Source organism: Bison bison, unplaced genomic scaffold (assembly GCF_000754665.1).
Source record: "Bison bison bison isolate TAMUID 2011002044 unplaced genomic scaffold, Bison_UMD1.0 scf7180017864263, whole genome shotgun sequence".
Taxonomy (NCBI): Eukaryota; Metazoa; Chordata; class Mammalia; order Artiodactyla; family Bovidae; genus Bison; species Bison bison.
This window is the reverse complement of record NW_011494835.1, coordinates 5,814,536-5,830,429: the sequence shown is the minus strand read 5'-3', so window position 1 is coordinate 5,830,429 and position 15,894 is coordinate 5,814,536. Positions and strand designations below refer to the sequence as shown.

The following is a 15,894-nucleotide window of genomic DNA, read 5'->3' as shown; positions in this document are numbered from 1 at the left end:
TCTTTGCTTAAATTGCAGAAGATATTAATATACATTATATAAACTATCATAGTTCAAGTATCTAGATTAATTGTAGACTAAAATTAAAATCTACTGAGGAACCAGTTAGTGATTACTGCTTCTCAACTTCTTTACTTTAAAGAAACAGTTCTAAAAAAGCTCTAATTAGAGAGAGTTTGTGAAGTTTCAAGAGGTAAATAGACTGTTAAGGTTAAGAGAAAAAATTCTAACACAACACTCTATCATTTGGCTGATAAAAATAATCAGTCCCTACAGGAGAGTCTTTGCCATTCTTTGCTTAAAAGATGAGATTCAAAGGAAGTATATAGTACACCGATTGCATTTATTCTCAGAACCTTTTATAGGAACATATAAATGTCAAATGAATATGTCAATTTGAGTTACTAAAATAATTTTTTAAAATATTTACTTAGATTCCACATAACCTTAATTTAAGGGAAGTAACAGAAACTCTTTCCCTCCCACTGCTGTTTTCTGTCTACTGCAGTCTTTTCCAAATCTGTCTACACATGGAAATCACATTTAGCCATGTCAACAAACTCTGGCCCACAGGAAATAACTATGCCCCTTCTGGAAGACGTCCTCAAATGAGAAGGCATACTCTTTCTTTCTTCTTTTCCTTTGAGCTGCATGTAATGTGAGAACATGAGGGCTGAAGCTGGTGTGACCCAACCTCTTGGGTCATGAGGTTGACTTTGGAAGGAGGTCACACTCATCAGATCAATAAGGCAGAGAGCCTGGGCCCTGGGGCCAGACTGAGTCACACCAGCCATGGTCCACCCATCTATGGGTTTCTACTTGAGAGAGAAATAAACTTCTGTTCAAAACCACCATTATTTTTTTCTTTACTCTTGGCAGATACTAGCCCTAAAGTGATACAAAGGTCTTACAAAATTTGTACTCCATCACACTTCTCTGCCATGTTGGTGAAGTTAGCCCATGAATGAGGTTTTACAAGGTTTCTTAATTAATTCTTCTGTGCTTTTCTCACTTCAGTTTTCCTCTGAGCTAAATCTTACTTGTTCTTTGTTTCTTATCCCAGCCATATATGCTCTCAAAATTCTCCCAAATTTCTATATTCCAGTGATAATTATCTTCTGTACCCCTTTTATCCCAAGATTTTAATAACCAGTTCAAATAACAATTGAATCCTGGATGACTATCTGTTTTAGACTTCTGATTCTATAGAGCTTTTTATAGTTACATTTTCCTGTATTGATTTAGGCTTCTAGAGAGCAAGGATGTATATTTCTTTAAATTCTCAATTACCGTGCCTATAAATTTTATGTGCTTGATAAAACTTACTTACTAAATGGTAGAAATACCTAAATGTATTTCCTTTTTGTGAACTTATACAACCCTCCCTCATCACCATGAATCATTGAGAAACGTGATCTTTAAATGCGGTTAATATATTGATGACTATATACAATGTGTGTATATATATATATATAATATATATACACACTACAGACACACATACATATGGTCAATGACTGGAGGTGAACTGAATTGGAATACCACCCCCCTCAAAAGTTAGTATAACAGTTTAAAAGTAAAAGCTGTCTAAGAGTGATGTTTTTAAACATTAAATATTCCTGTAATAAAATATTATGATAAAATTTAAAAACCTAGAATTTCTTTTATAAATGATTACTATGAATGTATTACATTGGTGTGGGTCTTCAGTAAATTTGATTTCTCTCTTTACTTAAGAATAATTGTTTTCTTTTTTAAAGTATTATTTCCAAGAGTACATATGATGTCATCTGCTATAGCATGAGCTCTTTAAAACTTATTCTTATTTATAATTATTTCTTTTAATAAGTATTTATAAGATATTTCTATGTATGAAACACCGTATTAAGTACCAGGAAGAAGAGCAAGGGTGTGAATAAAACAAGACCCTTGACTTTATTGTGAATGTAACTTCTACTTACCTGAAACAGAAGCAGTTGGGAGGCTGAGGATGAACCTCTACTCAAAGGTTATCTGTTTTGTTTTAATAAATGATTTTGACAAATAACCCTAATTAGATGACAGGTGCCATACAAGACAAAACACAGCAGCTGTAAGTGTACTCACACATACTCACACACAAATGCACACAGACAGACATGCACTTGATTATCCATTTACAAAAATAACTTAGTGCCTCATAAGATATAACTACACAAATCTGTTTATTTAATCGACTTTGATTAGTTCTCTCAAGAGGAAACAGAATTATCTAATGTAAAATATGATGCAATTTTTGCAAAGTTGCAAATTTGTAAAAAGTACAAAAGGCAAAATCTTACTATTAGCCAATTCCTTGACATTGCTATGCAATAAAAAGCATATAGGAATCAATGAAAAATAGGAATATATAATAAAAGTTTATTGTTAAAGACTAGGGATTTATTTAACACAATAATATTCACCACTTTTATTTTGCTAAAATAGTGTTAATCCATTACTGAACAGCTAAAAGGAATCATGCAGACTTACTTCGATACTGAAGTACCCTCTGTCAACATAGTCCCCTAAGAAGAGGTAGCGAGTGTTGGCAGGAGATCCCCCCACTTCAAAGAGTTTCATCAAGTCAAAGAATTGTCCATGGATGTCCCCACAAACTGAAAGAAACAAATAAAATTCATTTTATGGTTATATTATGTTCCATTTTTGAATTAGATAATAAAATTACAAAATCTTAGAGCCAGAAGGAATTCAGAGGCCATCTTAGCCAAACATTCTTTTGCAAAACAGGAAAGTAAGACAGAGTTTCCAAAGTTAATTTGTGGCAAACCTTGCTTTGTGTCCAGGTCTTCACCCCTTCACAGTAAATGGAAATGTAACAACAATAATAATAATAGCTATTATTGTTGTACGTTTAACAATTCTGCACCAGACACTATGCTGACAGTTTTATACACATTTTGTAATTTAATACTAACAATGTCATGGAATAGGTTTTCCTCTTGCAGATGTGTCAAAGAGAGTCAAAGAATTAGGCATAATCTATATACTGATGTCTAAATATATATCTAGTACAGGACACGACTGAAGCGACTTAGCAGCAGCAGCAGCAGCCTCCTGAAGAAAACTTGATATGCACTATAAAAATTGTATTTGACTCTAAAATGTCATCAATTATAAAACACATTTTTATTTTAGGTATCACTGAGAAAGAAAAAAACCAATTAAATTTAAACTGATATCATAAATGAGCATTTTTATAAGATCGACCCTAGTATCAGATGTCAAACTTGTTTCAAATTTTGAAATGAAATCCTATAAAACAGTAAAAAAAAAAAAAATCGCTGGGTATTGCAATTTCTTAACTTTCTCACTTTCTCTTTAAAACTTCTTAAAAGCTATGTAGTCTCTCATTTTAAAAGTCACTTATTCAGTACTTACAATTTCATCTGCTACTTTTAAATCTCTAAAAAATAAATCTTATCTCCATTATGGTTATGTGGCTGGGCAAGATCACTGTTAAAAATGAATGATACAGAGTTTCAATTCAGATTTGTCTAATTCAAAGCTTTTGCTGTCAACTATCATGTTATAATATCTTTGACATTTTATAGGGTTTACATATGTGTATATATTTAATATTTTAAGACAATTTTATGCTTGAATGATGAACATGATTTGGTTATTTCTTTCATGCTAAGAGGTTCACAGAATGAATGTATCAGTGAATAGGAAATCAAGATGTCAAAGGACACTTGCTATCTTAATAAATTCTATGCTGCAGTCGAAAGCAAGCTGAAATATCTTAAACTTTATCCCTTTATCTGATGAAAGCTGACAGAAGGAAATATGAATCAAAGGGATTCACTGATTTAAAAAAAATACTGTTAAACAGTGGATGAATAAAAATGCCATATAAATTCCCATTTTTGCCATGTAAAAGACCCTCAGGCTTTAATCCTGAGAGATTCTGGATAAGTTATTCAACTTCTCTGAGCCTCAATGTATTCATGTATAAAATGGGATGATACTGGTACTTTAACTTACTTGGTTATTGTGAGAATTAAAGGCATCAATAATGTAATGGAATTAGAAGAATTCTTGAAACCTGATATGAACTTAAAAACTATGAGATCAAAGTGGCATTTCAAAATAGTTGTATCAAAAATATCAAGGTACCAGAAAGGATGGGATTTTGGTGCTCGGGGTAAAGGAGGAAGGAGGAATGAAAACCATTCTGGAGCATCGTCTTCACTTTTTCCTCCCCTCCTATCCTCTCTTTCCCTTTCCATGCCTCCATTTCAATTCCTGGCCATGGCTGGAAATTCATGCATCATTATTTTTTATATCGTCATGTCAATGACAAATACCAAGACAGTAATTCAGGTTGTGGACCATGAACTTGGAATTACTGACATACAATTGCAGCATAATCTGGCAACCAGAATCACACAATTTTATAAATACATGGGCTTTAGATGATGTAGACATTAAGGACAACTTTTCTTTCATTGGAGTACAGAATTACATCATTGTGAATTCAATTTTATAAAAACTGGAAAGTAAGCTCTTCTTTTTGGCTTATAGTAACTTTGTGATAAGAGATATCAATACAAGATCAGCACAATTACTGGATCTTGGCTTGGTGATATAAAAGAGCAGGGAGCAATTGCTGTAAAGCTGGCATGGGAAACAAGATACCCTGAAATTCAGTTACTAGTAGGATGGTCACACTATCACTGACTTTACCTTACACCAGCCACACAATTCAAATCATGCTTTTTCAGTAAGGACCACTTATGATAATCTTCAGCAAAGAAAAGCAACTTGCATATACAATCATAAAAAATTCTCAAAGCCACATGAAAGAAAACAGTAGCTCAAATAAAATATACCTGAATAACTGAGATATTTTGACTAAGGTTTAAGGATTTCCCAGATCAGTTTAAGTGAAAACTATGTATCTTCTTTGTTTTTCAAAATCATTTTTATGTCTATTAGGTCACCATCCTATTGCTTTTCTTATTCAGTAGATGCCAGTCTTCTCTGTCTCAAATAGGCCATGTTTCCTTCTTGTACATCCACAGGCTGACCCTTTTCCATCCAGTAAGTCTCAGCTATTTGTCAGTATACTTCTTTCCAAAAGCATTCTTCTTTCCATTAACTTGTTTTACTTTCTTCATAGTACTTATTACTCTCAGGAATAATCTAGCTGATTAATTTGCATGTCTGTTTCTTCCCTGATTCTTCCCACTGGACTATAAGCTCTATAAAACTATAACCTGTGAGAAGCTGTCAGCTCTTGTTCACTGTAACCCAGACATGGAGAACAGTGCCTACCACCCAGTGGTAGAGAAATGTGCTACCCTAGAATTCTTCACTGGGCCTGTGCTGTGCTGAATTTGGAAACCCATTCATTACAGAAGTCAAGCTTTTGAGGGGCCCCTCAGACCAACAGAAATGGACCACAGTGAGAGTTTGCTCTGGTGGAAGCTGAAGGTCCTCAACTTGTCTGAGATGGTACTTGTTTTAACCCCACAAGTCACAGCTTTCAAAACAGTATTGTGGCAAGACTGGGGGAGAATGAGGGACCTCCATGCAGGTTATGGTGGTTTCTTTCCCTGGTTCTACACCAGAGACACTTGTAGAGCTTTGAAACTACAGATTCCCGGGTCCCGAATCAGAATCTCAAGAGATGCAGACTGATAACAAGCTCTTCAGTGGAAGTTATCTAGCTAGTAAGATGAAAGACCAATGCTTTCCACCCTCTGTCTTAGCAGACTGAGCCCTCATTCTGCATGCTTGTGTGGTTCCCCTCACAGTATGCACAGGTGGGAGAAACACATATTGGAAAGGCGATTTTGTTCAATGCTAATCCCAGGTTGGTGTGAGATCAGAAATTCTTATTACCTGAAAGGATGCTATTGAAGTGATTGTTTGATGGAGTCTAGGACAGAGGGATGAATCTAAGACAAGTGATAAAAAAGAGCACACTTATTTGTGCATTTGAATGTGGCTATTGCTCAGGCCTTGTGCATTTCAGCTTTCAGATAAAGAATTCATCCTAAAGTCCTAATATTTGGGAACATTCACTATTTTGATTTCAAAAATCAAGAAGAGAGTGACCACCATACTGAGGTATCCATGCTTCAGTACCCAAAGGATGGAGGGTGGGGTCAGGACATCACACAGAGGGAAGGGTACCATGTCAGGTTAAGTGAAAAGTACAGCCCAGTAACCTTCCATCTATGCAATGCCATAGACCCCACCTTCCATCCTCTTGGGTACCTAAAACATTGAGAGAAATAAAGTCCAACAAATTTTAGCTAATGAGGCAAACCATGTGCTTGGTTGCTCACAGCCTGTAACTCCCTATGAGGCCAGGTCCTTTCATCTTCAATGTCATTGGTTTTAACAGCACTTCTAGAACAAACAGGCTTTGACAAGTTCTATTATACCTTCAAGGCAAGCTCATTCTTCACCAAATACTCCTGCTTCCCATATTCCCCCAGCTTCCCATTATTTGCTTCTCGTTTCCAATGGAACACTGCTGGCAGGCAGGAACTTGACTAGGGGCCAGGCTTGAAAGCCCTACTATATTGAAAAAGCACCAAAATTATAGGAACACAGGACATGTGATGAAAGCACTCCTCAACTCTATGAAATTATCCATCCATCTGAATGAATGTACAAAAATACATATTATGTCTTCAATAGATTATGACCAGACTTATACATGTTTCTATAAGAAATGTATAGTTACAACAGTTAATGAAATTAACACATCAATGAAAAGAAACATGAGTTTTTTCTGGACCACTAGTACCCTAATCCATTCCTGATGTGCTACATCATGATGATTACTTTTCCTGTGAGACGCAATAAGTCCTCCGCTTGTTTTTATACTGGACAAGTAAGAACTACCATGAACACTGAGCAGTAGAATCGAGTTATTGAGAAGGTTGTCATTACCTTCTTCTTGGTTCTTTTTCTAAGTCAGGTGACGAAGTGGTTTTGAATGGCTGTTCTAACATCCTCAGTAAACCAAACAGTGCAAGAGGGACTAACATCCTGTGATGCCTACATGTTTTTTTGTTTTTTTTTTACTTTTCTCTCATCTACTATTAGAAAATACATAAATTATGCCTAAATAACCAACTAATAAGTAATACCAAAGCAAACAATCACTTTTGAGTAATTGCCTTTTAATACTATTTCCATCCCCTAGTGATTCTTAGCCCACAGTAAATGAAAATTTGTTGAAAATGACCCTCACACGAGTGGTCTCAATAATTTTTGACCTAAGTCTTCTGAAGAAGAGCACGGAATTTTGAAGAGGGAAACAAAATAACATACAGAAAAATTCTGTCTTTGTTTCTTGGGAAAGGAAATAGCTTTTATTTCTCATATCATTGCTAGAGAGCTAGTTATTAAACCTTGAAATCACAAACTTAGGAGGTTAATGTATATGTAAACACAAATATAAATGTGTACGTGTGTGTATAAAGCCACCCACCATAAAGGAGGAATTATTTGGAGATTAGTGGTCAGTGTACCAGTTAGGAAGTCATTAAACAAGTTCAAGACATTTCTCAGTGTAGATTACAGCAAAGCAGTGCTAAAGAGAAACAGCAATAAACAGCTGGGGTAGGAACAAGAGGCTCTTTGTAGTTAGCTGAGAAAGCTCTTGGGATCTACAAACTGGACAATGAATCAGTCACAGGGCAAGTCTAAGAGTCCCTAGAACGAGCACACTGCTAAGGAGAGAAGATAATGGCCAGCATATTGAGGACAAATGGCCTCTTGAGAAAATAAGCTCATAGTATGGAGGACAAGTTGGAAAGATAACCAAAATGAAGATCAAGCCTATGCTTTGCATCTCCTAGGAGAAATGCCGCTCTCTGTCGAAAAGGGATAGTTGCTCAAAACAACTATGCGTATGATATGTGTAATGAAGAACGCATGCCTAAATTAATGATTCTGCAAGAAAGTATACCCATAGTTTAATTTAAATATTTTTCAACGAATTCTATTGTTTCTAAATTCACGTTGGCAACTAAATTGCTATCTTGGAAAAATGTAAAAAGTAGATCATACTGAACATATGAGGATGAAGTCCAAGTATACTTGCTACACAAGTGAGAGTTTGTAAAGAACTCTGCTACAGATTCCGTCCTGAGTGGGAGACACATTAACAAGTGTAAGATACAATACAATACATACTTTCTCATAAAACTACTTTGAAAAGCTTTGAATTCATGCTCTGATCCACACATTTGGCCCTGTTTACTTGTCTATATCCACATTTGGCCCTGTTTACTTGTCTGTATCCAAGGAAATCCTTCAAGGAACATCAATAGGTCAACTTTTTACTGATGCTAAGCAAAAATTTTAAAATGTCATAGAATTCTATGTTAAAGAATGCCTATAGAAATTAGGATGTCTAGAGACAGAGGAGTTTTTAAAAACAACAAAAACAGTCAAATAATACAGTGCAGGTGAAAATATTTTTTCATGGACTGGCATTTCAAAATGGCATCAGTATTATGATTTAGAAGTCAAGTGTTTTTAATTCTTGACTCACTATTTATTTTTCTACAAAGATCATTTAGTTCCTCCAAAATATTGGCTTTTATCATCTAGGAAGGTTGTATAAAGTAGAATAACTTCCTCTACAAGTTTTTCCAATTTTCACAAAACTTAACAGATTGTAATTTTTCTTTTAGAGAAGACATTACTGAGTTGCTGAACAATTTTCACCATTAGAAGTCCACTCTACTTTCAGCTTCATTTAATCCAACCCAATATTTTTTCCATAATAGGCACATTTTTCCAAGACAATACCCTTTCTAATGTTAAGGAACTAACATTGTGTATAATTCTCAGCATGAGGAGATTATCCTATTGAATTTACTGGTTTGGTTTTTGAATCCTCTATCTGCTACAACTTCTTCTGTTCCAAAATCTGCAGTTTCGGAGAGAATGATCTTACATTTAGAGGTTTTGTTAGATACTAAACACAGCGGGTACCACAAGCACATATCTGCTTCCCCCTGTTGACAATCCAGGCTTGTGTAACTTTAGTGGATGGTAAATTCAGATCCACACCAGCAAGCCTGAATATGTGTGGTTCATTAGCAGAATGTGTAAACTTCTGAAATGAAGCAATTACTGAGATAAAAGTGAGTTTCATTAGGGCATTCACTATACATCTAGAAATCTTCATTAACTATAAAATAAACTGAATAAGAAAAAATAACAAGGTTTTAATTCATCAATGAGGTACACTTCAAAATAATATTTTTGCCATAATGAATACTATTTTTCAAATGTTACACATTTATCAGGTACTTTATAAAGCACAAAATATGAATTCTTAATCAGGGCTTGATAGTATAAAACAATAATGAAAAGCCTTTAAATCAAATTAAAATTCACAAAGTAGTGACATTTCAAGGATTAAAAAAAAGTTATGAAGCTAAATATAAAACAATAATAACTGTAGTGTAAATTAGCAGCAATAATTTCAAACATTTTCTTTATATTTTTGACACCGTTTTACAAAGATAAACTGTTAGCCAGTGTTAATGAGAAATGTAACAGGACAACTGAAAAAACAAGAGTGGGGTATACTATAGATTACAGTAGATAATACAATAGAAACAATACAGTACTAAATATGAATACTTCAAGAATTCTCTCAATCTCAGGTTATAACTATAATCAGATGGAAAAAAAACTAGAAGAGTCTATATTTTTAAACTGTTTTACAGAAGAACTAAGCATCATGGTATATTCACCATGTATTCTAATCAGCAGAAAAGTTGATTACTGAAATGTATTTTTTTTTTTTTTTACCTTAAAGATGAGTCTTCTCACTATTGTGATTTTTTTCAAATTTTATTTACTGGAATAACCTAATTTATTGAATAAGAATGAATTTGTTCCATCTGTTATCACTATTTTTCTATTTCAGCATAAATTCATATTTTAACAACACGCCTGTTACAGATCAATAACATTATTGAATTATTTTAAGTCACAGTCATGGCTGTGATACTAGTAAATAGAAACAATAAGTAATATGTACAATACTTACAGGGTTATTTAATTAAATTTGGTCATGACTCTGTTTATGTGTCCAAGTTTGATCAGTCCTGAAAACTATAGCTTATTTGATATGTGGATTTATCCACATTATGTAGTTCAGTAAACCCTCGATTGTCATTACCAGATGATCAAAGGTACTGGATCATCTGTGAGATGATGTAATTTCATCCCCAAATAATTAAACTTGATAACATATATTTATATATTTATTGATAAATGAAAGATTGTTCTCTTCACTTTCTGAAATACTGATACCAGGTTTCAGATTCCATGAACCCCCTCCAGGATCCTGAAATACGGGCTCCCATCATAGTAACCAGACCTAGGGTTAGAGGTCTATGCCTTAGCATTCCCATCCTGGCTCTTTCAAAGTGGTATATCTGGAAGGTTTTTTGCTTTTTAAAATTTTCTGGGAGCTGTGGCCACATTATACTTTGAATTCTGGCTTTTTCTTGGACATGTTATTTTTTCCTGGGTGAGAAGCATGCAATGGTTGAAAGCACAGTCTGTGAGGCTCAGTTTCATAATTGCTGTTCATGAGTTTTGGTTTTGTGTGTATATATTCATTCAATAACATATATTTATATATTTATTAATAAATGAAAGATTATTCTCTTCACTTTCTAAAATACTGATACCAGGTTTACAGCTTAATCAATAAGCTGTAACTTTTTTGTTAATCACTTTCTTATTAACTCTCTCTGAATCAGCTTTATCAATCTCAAGAAAGCATGGGCTTTTCCAAATCTTCTTATGCAGTTGCACTCTATTCTTTTTTACTACAATTCTTTAAGCTTTTGACTGTTTTCCCCTGTAAACTGCTACTGGTGTAACTATTTGTAGGAGGCCTCAGATGCCTCATCTATGTTGTTGGTGGTGTTTTATTGCCAAGTCGTGTCCAACTCTTTTGCGACCCCATGAACTGTGGCTCACTCCATTGTCTCCACTGTCCATGGGATATCCCAGGCAAGAATACTGGAGTGAGTTACCATTTCCTTCTCCAATGCCACACCTGTAAGAGGATTCATAATAGACCTTTTTTTTTTAAAATGTTTTTTTTTTCAATTAAATGAACCAATATAAATGAATAAAAAAGCTCAACATGCCGTAGCACATGCAATGCAGTGATGCAAGGTGAATGGTAGATGTAGCCACTATTACAGGGGTTGTCTACTAAGAAACATCTCTGCCGGTTTAGACTGATGTAGAAATACCTGTAGTCAACGTAGCCATAAATAAAACATACACAAAACTGTTCTATTTTCTTTCACTTTTTATCCAAATGTATGCTATCATATGTTGAAAGATGTTAAGGCTGAAATCAAATAGACTAGGTCTCATGTTCCACAATTGCCATTTTCTAAGAGTGGGAATATTTCCAAATGGCTTTAGTGATATTACCCATCTTTCAGCCAGCAACAGCACCATGTTTCCAATTAGTCTCATGTTCTTTTGTTAGCAGAGCTCATTTACAAGACCACTCTGTTCCTTGGCTGTGTAATGGCAGTAATGTTTTAAAAGCTGAAAGTGACACAGTAAACAGAAAAAATGTAAGGTATTTCACCAAATGGATTTTTTTTAAACTACTTTTCTTTGGTTTCTGGAAAACTCAGTTAAGAAAAATCTTCTAAGTTATGATATCTGTCAAATTTTGACAATGTAAAAGATTACTTTGTTTTTAATATTTTTAAAACTCAGGGAAAGCAAACTAATGATATTTAATTCTAAAGTCCATATTTTCATCACTAATTTGGCAATTTAGGCAGTGGGGATATTCATATAAGGGTTTTTACCTATCACAGACTTTGAAGTGGTCAACTTTATTTATGTCTACTCGGAGAAGGCAATGGCACCCCACTCCAATACTCTTGCCTGGAAAATCCCATGGGCAGAGGAGTCTGGTAGGCTGCAGTCCATGGGGTCGCTAAGAGTCAGACATGACTGAGTGACTTCACTTTCACTTTTCACTTTCATGCATTGGAGAAGGAAACAGCAACCTACTCCAGTGTTCTTGCCTGGAGAATCCCAGGGTCGGGGGAGCCTGGTGGGCTGCCGTCTATGGGGTTGCACAGAGTTGGACACGACTGAAGTGACTTAGCAGCAGCAGAAGCAGTAAGTAAACAAAGCTAGTAAGTGCTCTTTCTAACAGATAATACTTAAATTACCTGATGGAAAGAAGGATTGATTATATTCTATTCATTATACCATTTTGTGAGTAAAAACATGTTTATTTGTTATCTGAGGCATATTTGGAAATGGAACTTTTAATTCTTAATTCAGCAATTATTAAAAATATATGAACCACACAGACATATTAGAACACATTCATTTGAAAATTAGTGAAGAAAAAACATTTCTGGTAAAGTAATTCTGACAAAGGCAATAAGCCTATCTTAATTCTACCTAGTTTTCCTTAATCTATTGATCATTTCCTTGTTTATCATTCATTAAGCAAATATTCTAGAATATCTGGGGGAAAAATGAATAAAACATGAAACATTTCCTTAAAGTGCTGTATTAAAATGCTAAATAAACAACATTAAAGGCTGAGTACTTTTTATTTGTGCTGATTATACTGGAACAATGAAGAAATGGAAGGCATGCAAGGAATGGTCTCAAGAAATTTAGAGTACACTTGAGGAGGCACGCATATACAAATGGTATGAAAAAGCATTGTCTTCCTGACATCAGAGTATTTCTCTCTCCATCCTGAAACTTCTGAGCACTGACTCATGATCAAGAAATATGGGTTTAACACTCAGGTCTCCCATCTGGGCAAATCATTTCATTACCTGTTTATCATGTCAAATTTCTTAACAGAGGGAGGAACACATACAGTTTTTCTAAAAATAAATAGCCAATTACAAATACTTTCCATTTACTTTTATTAATGATTTTTTTTTATTTTGAAATTTCAAATTCATTAAGAAAGGGTATGAAATTGCTTTATTTATTTTCAAAAAGGGTATCAATTGAGATTTTTGAAAACCTGTACTAGGTTATTTCACATTTCTGTCAAACCTAATCTTCCCTCACACTGAAGACTCCTCTTATAGGGTTGATTATATTCCAAAGATAAAAGCTGTCAATTTTGTAAATCTTCATGAATATAATTAGGGGTCACAGTTACCTAAATTGATGGAAATCATAGAATCCATAGAGCCTTTGCATTGTTTTGTATCTTTAAACATGTGAATGTCTCCAATCTGAGCATGAATTATGCCTCACATTTCTCGTTCCTTCAGCATATGACACGTATCTAATTAAATTATGCAAAAATCATGTTTTACTAACATGTTATATATGGCATATAAACCGAGCGATTACCACAAACTAATGCAGGTGTTTGGAAAACAAAAAATAGCTGCTGATAACTCATCATAGCTTGTGATCTATTAGTAACTATACTTTAAAATTTAGTTTAATTTTCATCAATTAGAAATGGTGAATGTTTGTTATATATTTGAATGGCTAAAAGACCAGTCAGAATTATCAATCAACTCTTTTTCTTTCCTTTGATAAAATATAAAAAAAAAATGAAGAACATGTTCATAATGTGTTTGGTGAGTTACTAAACTAGGTGATTTTAACTAGGGAAAAGTTTGCTTTATAAAATCACATAATTTCATGTTGCATTTCCTTATAGATCTATCTCATTAAATTTCCAGAACTCCTTCTACCTTTTATATACCTGTTTAACACATTTTAAACAAAATCTTTAAGGTTGTTAATACTTAAGGCTATCTTTTAAAATATGAAATGTCTGTTATTAGTCACATCACAAATTCAACTACATTTTACAAAAGAACACTTGATTTTGCCTAGGGTGTTTTGATACTTTATACTGAGAGTTCACGTGTCAGATAGGACAAAGTGTTTATAATCCTAAACAACAGCTAACTTCAGAAATGAGGATATTTTATTCAGGACTGAATAACAGGGACTTAGTAAGTACCTTCTTTGTGATAGGTTGTTCATCGTGAATTAAAAAACAATCACTATTCTTTCACACTGGTAGGAAGACAAGCTTATATAAATATAAAATATAACTTTATACTAAAGGAACATAAATACAATTAATTCCCTTAAGAAATATAAAATGTACTTAGGATATAAGACTTGCACACATGAGTAGGGACCAGATGGGGCTAAAAATCCTATGGTACTCTCTGTGTTCTACAGATGTTTCCTGGGAAGTGGTTAGAAGCCAGAAACATTGGGCTTGAAACATGTGCTGAGCCAGGTGTAGTATGTATGATCATTTACTTCTGTTTCGGCAATAACTGATTTCCTTCTCAGCCGTGCTGTCATCGTGACCACCTTCAACCTTTCCCTTGCTGAGAGTAAGACTGTACAAAGACCAGGGTGGCTGAGGTCACATACTGGCTTCAGATGTGTTCTGCAGAGCTGAAGGGGACACGAGGAACTTTAGGGGTCACTATTACAATAAGCTCTACTTTTACTGTTTTTATCTCTTGGAGTTTCAGGTAGTGTTTCTTTCTTTCTCACTCTCTTTCTCCCACTCTCTCCCTCCCTGTATGTGTGTGTGTGTGTGTGTGTGTGTGTGTGTGTGTTGAAGCAGGAGATGGGGTAGATTCTGCTGCTTGAAACTTGTTTATGAGTACACTATTGATATAGACAGAAGCCTTATAAAAAGTCAGAGATTATGGAAATGAAGATTGGCTGAACTGAAGGGAAGTGAAGGAAGTGCTATAACATTTGTAATAAGTTGAGAATGAGAGAATAAGAGAAAGAGATCTTTAGGTAGGAAAGTGAAAATGAACCAGACTAAGTGGATTGCAAAAAAATTTGGATTTATCAGAAGGTATATGTGAAACAGCAGCAGTTAAATTCAAGTAGAAAGGCATCATGAGATTATGAAGGGACTTGGATTTTTAGCGTGTTGTTTGAAGAAGGAGAACAATTCCAGTAATATAAGAAGATAACTCTGGCAGATGTATGGAAAATTCAATGGTGTAGAAAAACTGAAAGAAGGTTGATTCCAATTAGAGGTTCACTGCAATAATACAGTCACAAGACAACGAGGTCTGCTATGGTTATAGTGACAGTGTGAAAAGATAAAAGAGGCCAAATAGAACATTCTTGTACTTCTATTAGAACCATTATAAATGACATAATAAGTAAAGTCATTCATCTGTGACCTGATTTGATAAATATTCAAGCCGGCAACATTTCAACAATATTCCATTGTGTTAGACCCTAAGAATGCAACAAAACAACTTAGATATAATCAAAGCTTTCATGCAGCTAATGAAGGATACCGAACTAAACAGGTTATTAATAATAACACTAGAGTAAAAGCCATAAAGGAAGAGATCTTTTCCTTCGTTGTTCCCTGTTATATTCCTAGTGCCCTGGACAGTGCCTGGTACAAAGGGGATCCTCAAGAAATATCTGCTGAATGAATTTATGAACAACACACAGTGGGCACAGTAGACTTGGGGAAGTTTCTTGGAGGATGCACTATGTTAGCCGAAACCTTAAGAGGGAGGAGGACTTAGATACAGAATTATAAGAACAGGAAGAGGGAATAGGACTCACAGAAGAAGAAACAACTTGTGGCAAATTTTAGAAAGTAAAAGGTGGCCTGTAAACCTGGAGTCTAGGTAAGGAATGAAAAGAGATGAAGCTTTCAAGATGAAGGTTCAGAGAATAAGAGTTTTTTCATCCAAGTCAAGAAGTTTGAACTTCATCCTAAGAGAAGTCACCGAAGGAATCTGGGCAAGAGATATTCTACCTTACCTCTGGTAAGTCACGCTACCTCTCTAAGCCTCAAGTTCCTAA

The 15,894-nt window shown here is 34.6% G+C and overlaps 1 protein-coding gene across 1 annotated transcript in view; it reads right to left on the bottom strand.

The window, feature by feature from the left end:
* The window catches only part of PPP3CA (protein phosphatase 3, catalytic subunit, alpha isozyme), a 150,435-nt gene that overhangs the window by 72,843 nt on the left and 61,698 nt on the right, over positions 1–15,894 (bottom strand). The window contains exon 2 of the mRNA XM_010848290.1: positions 2,512–2,636. Coding sequence (XP_010846592.1) covers positions 2,512–2,636 — 125 coding nt within the window. The remainder of the gene's footprint in view (positions 1–2,511; positions 2,637–15,894) is intronic.